At 36.6% G+C, this 8,782-nt stretch overlaps 1 protein-coding gene across 1 annotated transcript in view; it reads left to right on the top strand.

The window, feature by feature from the left end:
* LOC108576618 (rhodopsin-like) overlaps positions 1-8,782 on the top strand; it is a 34,691-nt gene that overhangs the window by 9,790 nt on the left and 16,119 nt on the right. Inside the window, exons 2-3 of the mRNA XM_017939640.1 lie at positions 83-177; positions 7,134-7,244. Of these exons, the coding sequence (XP_017795129.1) occupies positions 83-177; positions 7,134-7,244 (206 nt within the window). The remainder of the gene's footprint in view (positions 1-82; positions 178-7,133; positions 7,245-8,782) is intronic.

Consider the following 8,782-nt stretch of genomic DNA (forward strand, 5'->3'; position numbering starts at 1 on the left):
CAATAGGAAAAACCTTAAGAAAATATTTCAATAATATTTTTTGCCACTGGTTGTAATAAATTAACAACAATTTCTCCTATAGGTTGGTGACTTCCTGGTAGCTGCACTGGGGAATCCGGTAGCCATGGTTTCTGCGATCACAGGCGGATGGTACTGGGGCTACAAAGTGTGTCTCTGGTATAACTTTATTGTTTATTAAACGAAATTACAACGAAATTTCACCGAGAAACTGCGACTATCTCGTCACGCGGTTTTCCTTTCACCCTGAACGAACATAATCTTTCTTCCTCTCTCTCTCTCGATGTCTCCACGCTCTTTCTTCATTTCGCTACAACTGAACCAGGTACACCGTGGTTTCTCGTGATAGAAAGTAATTGAATCTCGGATTAACCTAACCCTTTTTCCTCCCGCTTCACGTGGCTAATTCTGATAATTTTCTGAAAATTGAGCAGAGCTAAGTTACCTTTTAAAGGTATGCTTCTTGAAACTTTTAATTTTCCAGCTGGCACTGGTTGAAGTTTAGAAGAAAAATGTAACTACCGCGATAAAAGAAAACGAAAAATTAATAGAATAAAGTTTGCAAAAATGTTGTGGCGACCGCCACTGGGGGCCTACGTACTTAAGCCTGGCGACTCTTGGCCCTCGAGGCGAAGAATCAAAAGATGTTTTTCCAAACATCTCCGAGTTTCTTCGTCCTCGAGGACAAGAGTATTGCCTCGGCAATGCAGGCCCGCGCCCCCACTTCCTGGGACTTTCCCAGGGAAAAGGGTCTACTTAAGGGAGCCCCGAAAAAGGCACGAGGTTTTTTGTCGTAGACTTTCTTTCTACATGCGTCGTGTCGCCTATACATTTAAAAATTAGTTTAAGCGTTATCGGCTAAATAAATATAATTTTGTTGAGCAACTTTTGCAAGTAATTATTTTACACCACGTCACTTCCAAAATGTAAATAACGTGAACAGAAGAAAAATGTATTAGTTAAAATTTTGAAGAGTGTAAAAGTCGTGATAAAAGGAAATAAGAAGACACAATTGATAAGAAATTCTCGTTAAAATGGAGCAATTTGTTTACGACATCCAGCTGATACCGGCCATTTAAGCGACACAATGGGATCTTTCGTCTAAACATCCACGAGAAGCTACAGTTTCTCGAGTAGAAATCGATCGCGAACAGATCTGGAAACAGAATTAAAATTGGACTCTTTGTCACAGCGAAACGCTCGTTAACAGGTGCAATGACGTGTCCACGAATTGTGCTTTTTTTGTTTTCCTTTTTTCTTTTTAATTAACCACTTTCGCAAAGCAACGAACACGAGCATAAAGAGCTATCGTTGGAAGGTCATCAAAAAACCGAGCATTCTTTTTATTCTTCACTTTTGTCTTGCGTCTCACAAGAGAGAAAGAGAGAGAGAGGAGGTAATTAATACGCCAGATAAATTACTGAAAAATTTATTCCGGGACAATTTGTTTGCGATTCATTTATGACAGTTCAACGTGCAGGTTTTAATTGCTCCAGGAAAGATTTTCATAAATGAACCATTCAATCTTTTGTTACTTGCTACGCTTTTGTGTTTACGTATTGTACCTTTTATTCCAATTTATTCAGAACTTTCTCTCTTGTTCGTTCTTTATAATTTAATTGACGAAACTTATCGGCTTACACTTCTTTGGGAATGTTTTCACGTAAGCTGTTGTTTCTGTATTTTTTTTTTTTTGCTGGAACGGTAGTTACTGCGTCCGAATAAATTATTATTCGATAATAACTTCCCCGCTTCATTGGTCCGCTACGTTTTTCTACGCGTAATTTTTCGATACTTCTCAGAAGCAATTTTATCGCAATCTTTCCAAATCTCTTAGAAGCAACGAGAGTTTTAAGGCCTTCGTGGCCTGAGTTGCTCGAATTATTAAACGAGGCTTTCGAGTTTAAGCCGTATCCAATTGTTCTTGCGTTTTAACGTTTCGCCATCGCTGCAGCTGGCCTCGTCAGAGTTCGAAAGACACGCTGACACTAGCGTGTGTCGCTTAGTTTCTGCTTGCATCTAACAAGGGAACATCCCGAAGTGATAATCACCGATTTTGATGAAACTTTGGTACATACAGCGGCGGACAAAAGCACACGTGCACCCCTTAAAACAGTGCAACTTTTTAAAAATTGGACCGAACGACTTGAGTTTTTTGAGAAATTAGAAGGATTAGTTTACACTAGATGATGTGTACAAATTTTTGAAAAAATTGTAATGGGGCGAAATCGCAAAAAAAAATAGAGAAGGTCGTTTTTCACAACTTTTTTATCTGAGCCCTTAAAGAAAATTTGCAAAATACGTTTTGTAGATTTATGCCAGTTATGTACACTCCCGTCCATTAGTATCCGGACACCTGGCAAATTTGGATAAACGGCGTATGAACGATATAATAATGCAATTATTTCTTAACAAAATTAGTGTTAATTGAAAGATCTGTAATATATAATAAATAAGATTTGTACCACTAAGTAATATAAAATATTTAAATCTCGGATTCGTCGATACATCCTCCCCGTTACGAAACAACCAATTGGACCGGATACTTATGAACTGGAGTGTACACGCTGAAAATGGCGAAGATCGCAGTTTTTCACAAGTTATAGCCTATAACTGTAATAAATTTAAAGATTCTTACATCTTTCGATGCGTGCCACTTGTTTCTGCATCAACCGATTCGGATGAACCAAAGTTGAAGGTAGTAAATATATTGGGTTGTTCGGGAAGTTCGTAGCGAAATTTGAACCATCGTATCTCTGTTTCTGATTGACACAGTGATAAAAGTTAAACTGTATTTTCCTTGGCAGTTAAAGGTGAATCTAACGCACTGCTCAAATTATTCGTAAGATGAACAGGAGTGGATATAAGTCGAACTATGTTTTCTGCAGTGGAGCGTGGATGTTGAATTTTTCGTGGCAACGCTCCACCGCAGAAAATATAGTTCGCCTTAGGAGTGATTTGAGGGGTACATAAGATTTATCTTCAAATAACGAGTAAAATACCTTTTGGGTTTTTGTCGCTATCTCAATTAGAAACAGAGATACATCCGTTTGAATTCTTCCGACATGTCGTTACGAACTTTCCGAACCACCCGGTATGTACTTCCCCGTTCACCTTATGAAGAATTTGAGAAGTGCGTTGGGCTCGTCTTCAAATAACGAGTAAAATACCTTTTGGTTTTTGTTGCTATCTTAATTTGAAACAGAGATACGATCGTTTGAATTTTTCCTACATTTCGCTACGAACTTTTCGAACCACCTAATATTTAGTCTAACATCGCGAGAACTATTAGAGATAGAGTAATAGTGTAAACTGACGAATTTTCTATTTTTTCAACGATAAATGTGAAAAATAAAAAACTTTTACCAAATATATTTATTAGCCTCATCTTTGAGAGCGATTTTCACTTCTTCAATGTTACCGATTGCCGATAAAAAAAATACGTGAAAATATTTTTTTGGATACTATCGTATACTACAGTCTTATCAATATCGGTGATTATCACTTCGATATGTTCTCTTGTAAGCCACGTCGATGTCACGAATCAACGGCTACCAGTCAGGTTTCGTTTTAATCGGTCAACTTGATAATTTTTTAAATTGTTGACCGCTTAAAAAGCAGCTTCTTTCGAACCCTAATGAACAATTCCCTCGAAGGCCTCGATTAGTAACTGCCAGAAGAAACTATTAATTCGATCTAATTTCATTTTCATCCGTTAAATACTTAAAACCACCCTTCAAATTTACTGCAAAACAAAACGTAAATTTATCCACGATAATTATGCATGAAATGCAATTTTGTCAACAGCTGGAATTGGCGGGTCGATACCATACGTGTATTAAATTTTCTCCGGTAATAAATATTTATGCACAATAATCGAGAAGAACGAATTTGCTGCAGTATATTAAATGGTAAACAAATTTGTAATACAATTGTTCGGACATTATTATCTGACGTGATGAATAATCGGGATATTCGCGTAATTTTTTTATATAAATTTAAACTCGAAGAAACTGCCGAAAATATAAATTTAGCGCTTGAAAAGAGTTATGTAAATGTTAAAACACTTTCAACGTTTAACATTAAGAAAGCCAGACGAGGCCGTCGACGATAAAGTTTTAAGAATAGTTATTGAAAAGAATATCAAATTTTGACACATCGTTCCCATTGCTTCAAACACCGAAACAATTTTTGAACAAATAAATTATCCAGAAAAGAAGACACTGTAGAAGCAGCTTTCAAAGAAATTTTTCATTCAGAAACCAACGACTTTTATAAATTTGAAATAATGAAACTATTATTGTTCATCGTTGGGAAAAGTGTGTTTGAATTGCGTGCAAATTATTTTCATTAAATACATTATTTTTTTGAAAAAAACTTCCTCCTTTACAATTTGTCCCGCGCAAAAATTTCGAAACCCCGAATTCATACCTTGCCATTATATTCACGTTTCACTCGTACGAATTAATTGAACGTAATACAGAGTCCCTCCTTTCGATGTATCGGCGTTCACTATCAGCAACCATTTAATCATCGTTGAAGAGTAAGCAATGCTCACCGAGCATTGATAAAGATATGCAGTTTGTAATTACCGAAACGAGAATTTCACGAGCCGTTCAGCCCTTGCGTTCGGAAAATGACAAATGGAACGTGTCGTTCCGTTCTTAGAAACGAACGAGAACGTGTGTGTACTTGTCGATCCACATTTTCGATTTCTGTTTGCTCGCTTCTTTGTCTCCTTTCCCTGAGAACCGTCTTCCTTCTGTTCCACTTTCGATCAACCGGTATTTCTTTTTACGCCTGACACTTTTTTGATGCGGACAAATGGCCCCGCAGTCTCCTACTTATCAATTTGGTACACTACTTTCCTTCTTTTCTTATTTTCTTCCTGGCTTTCAGCCATTGATTTTGTATTCTCTTCCTTCACATATTCGGTACATCTCGAATTGGTCCGTTGAAATTTATCATTCCACTCGTTTTTTCCGCATGCGTTTCGTCCATTCCATTTTGCCCGTGGAACGGTCACTTTATTGTTTTAATTGATTTCATTTTGCACCTTTCTGCTTTTTTCCATCAGTTGACCCATTTATACTTCTCCACGAATTCGTTCTTTTTCCCTATCGAACCAATTTCTACCTTTTCATCTCGATTCTTTTTTCTTCACAGTCTTACACGTTCTTCGCGCTTTTTTCCCCTCGCTTCGAGAGTAATCGAACGCGATAAATTCGGCGACAGCGAGTGAAACAGTTCACGATGTAAATGGTCACAATTCTGATACTACGCTAATATTGCACGATACGTAACGTCTTTACACGGACGTATTGGACGCAATTAATTTCCAATTAATGTTCAATGAATCGCGTCCAGACGGGAACAACGTAATATCCCCTGAGAATGACCCTCATTTTCCAGCTATTTGTTTCGCTGTTTGTCGTTTTCTGGGTTATTCGTCTTCATCGGACGCTACGAAACACTCAATCTTTCCAATCGACCTAGTTTCTTTTTTTCCCTTTCGAGCGTTACTTTGAAATTTCATAGTTTCGAAAACAATTTTTTGTCACTTCTTGCTGATAACTGTTACAACAATACCGACGTATTTACAATCGTTGGAGATCAAGCAGACGTGGAAAATTAGAAATTAGAGGTTGTTCGACACGGATAATGGATACGACGAGACTTTAGTTTGCTATTTGCGAGTTTATTGTGCGGTTCAGTTGGTAGATAACCGAAAGTTTGTTAAAAGAAGAAAGGAAATTGCGATGGAAATCTGATTGAAAGATAGGAAAGCAGAGATGTATGGACGAAAAAGGACAAATTGTAAGATAGAGAAATAATGTGCAAGCGATCTGTATTACGATGGGCTCTGAAACACTTGGAATGTGTACTCATGTGGCGACAAATTCGGGTCACTTTGAACACGATTCGATACTTGAAAGTCTTGATAAGTCCTGAATCATGATAGATCTTCAATCTAAAGTTTCGAAAGTTTCGATAGGTGTTGAAAGTTTGGTGAGTATTTAATACCTTATATGTGAGTATTCGGTATCTTTAATATTTTATGACAACGATACTGCTTAGATAAATGTGTTTACATTGTTTGTAAGATATTAAATACTTACTAAGCTTTCAAATCCTAGCAGAACATTCAAGACTGTGAAACTTGTTAAAACTTTCAAGACCTCCAAGATTTACAAGACTTGAAGCTTTGAAGACTCAAGGTTCAAGACTTGTCAAGAGTTTCAAGTATCGAATCAAGTTACATGTGATTTGAAATTTTCACCACAATATGTACAGTGGGTGATCGAATTATTAGAGCCACAATACGAAAAATATGTTTTGGGTAAAAATAAAATCACAATATGTATCAAGATTTTCACACTAGATAATTTTTAATTCACTAGAGCTTATGTATTAGGTCATCCCATAAGTTCGTGTCGAATTTTATGATTTAGATGAATATTTCCAACGAGCCTTTAAATTTGATAAAAATAGTGTAACCTTATTCTCATTCCACAAATTCTTCCTATTTTTTTGGTAAGATCATTATATCGTCGCTGTAGAATTTCCTTGGATTTTCATTCAAATATTTTTCGCTTTCGGCACGAACTTATGGGATGACCTAATAGTTCTAAAATATACAGTTAAGAAGTAAGAATAAAGTCAGTATTTGGTAGAGCTACCTTTTGCTGCACTTACACCCTTGATTCTTTCTTCGATACATTTTAAGTAACTTACTATGCGTTATAAGTAGTAAAAACACAGCAACGAAAATTCAAATGCTCGAGATCTGTAAACCAATGCAACTGTAACACGTGGTTCTCAAGTGGCGATTTGCAGTACGACAGATAATATTGCCTGAAGTGTTGCCAAGCGTATATTTGCAATTTGTAAACATCAACGCTTCGTAAAAAAAAATAATAAGAATTCGGTATAACTAGCTTTTCATCTGAAAATTAATCGTTATAATGGAAACCCGTCAACTTCTTACAAGTGGCTCTAATAATTTGATCACCCACTGTGCATATTCGTAGCGATTCGAAGAATTTCAAATTTCGTCACTAGTTAATACTCATTTTTCCTTACAAAAAATTCAGAATTCTCCGTCTGTTTCGAAGGTATGCTTGGTTTATGTCTACTCTGGGGTTCGCCAGTATCGGGAACCTAACAGTAATGGCGGTTGAAAGGTGGCTGTTGGTGGCCAGGCCGATGAAAGCTTTGTCCATAAGGTAAGAAGCATTCGATTTTCTCATGTTTCATTTTTTTTTTTCTCTTTTTGGTAACTCAATGTATTTCAAGAGAATTCTACTTCGTCGAGAGGGAAGAAAAAGAAAAATAGCGACTTTCTTGACTCTGTTAACCGAACAGTGGAACAAAATGACGCGCGTTCCGCTCCAAAAAGTCTGGACTCGTCGCGACGCACGTGCGTGAAGAAATAACGGAATAAATGGATCGTAACACTCGATCCTGAATCACAGCGATCTAATTACACCTCGATACGTATCGCGTGTTGCTCCTTTAAACGAAAGAGATTCGTTGAGCGAGTGGAGCGAAGGAAATTGGGTCAGAGGGTGCATTTATCTGTGAAATTATCGAAGATTTCTGGTACGAAGTACACAAAATTGTGCTGGAATATTTACAATGCAACGTTTATACGATTACCAGCAACGAAATTTATAAAATTGTTAATGATGTACCGTCGAGTTGAAGGCAAATAATGAGCAAAATTTGCAAATTCAACGAGTACCGAAATGTAACCTAATTTAATTATGTTAATCTTGTGTACTGCAGATTTAAAAAAAAGGAGCCAAAACATTCTGAAGAATTTTATAGATTTAGAAGATTTTTGTAAAATATTTCAACAAAGTGAAAAAAAAAAAGATTGCAGAAAAAGATTGGTATAATTTATATTTCTGTGTGCAGATTTAAAAAAAATAGTAAAAATATTCTGAAGAGGTCAGTAGATTCAGAAAATTTATTAAAAAATATGTCAGCATCCAAGAGAGGAAATATTTAACAGATTCACTGGATCGTGAAACGGATTGGTGAATTTTATAACAAATTGAGAGAAAAGTTTCTCCGTTTCGCAAAATCTTTGACGGGTAATGAGAAATTCGAAGGGAAACGCTTAATGTCTCAGATCAAGCAGCAAAGAAGCTGCAACCTTGCACTTAATAACCCGTAAGAATTCTCGGCGTAATTATTAATATCGTTTCACGGGATAAGTTGAGGATTAAGACTCCCTCTGGAGAATCATCTACGTAGGGTTTCATTCATTCTTAATTAACTATGGATTAACAAAGGCAGCTCTCGTGTTTTAGGCGCTCTCTAGGCACTCATCTCTTTACCGGTAGAATAAAAAGCGTCTGTGAGAGAATTCTTTTTTAGAATTACTCGAAGTATTATACATTTCGATATTTCGATATCGAAACAAAGAAGATTAGTAGACAAGTATTTTTTTAGATGTCTCAGGTATGATGACAAAGTGTGGAAATAAATGTTCGTGGCCACAAATCGTGGTAATTTCAGTGGCTGTCGCAAATAAAATAACCCTCTGTCGCATAAATTTTAATTATTTCGCAAGTATTTAGCACAGTTTCGTGGTGGTTGGCTGCAAGTGACGCCAATTTCTTATAATTATAATTTACGTGGACTTCATCGTACGTATAAGTTCGTGAACTTTTGCTTAAATGAGAATAACATTAGTGTAGGAACCGACGGAAAAATATTGAGAGACCCAACGGGAATCGAACCCGAGACGTTCGGC

This window comes from Habropoda laboriosa, unplaced genomic scaffold (genome assembly GCF_001263275.1).
Source record: "Habropoda laboriosa isolate 0110345459 unplaced genomic scaffold, ASM126327v1 scaffold473, whole genome shotgun sequence".
In the NCBI taxonomy this organism is placed as follows: Eukaryota; Metazoa; Arthropoda; class Insecta; order Hymenoptera; family Apidae; genus Habropoda; species Habropoda laboriosa.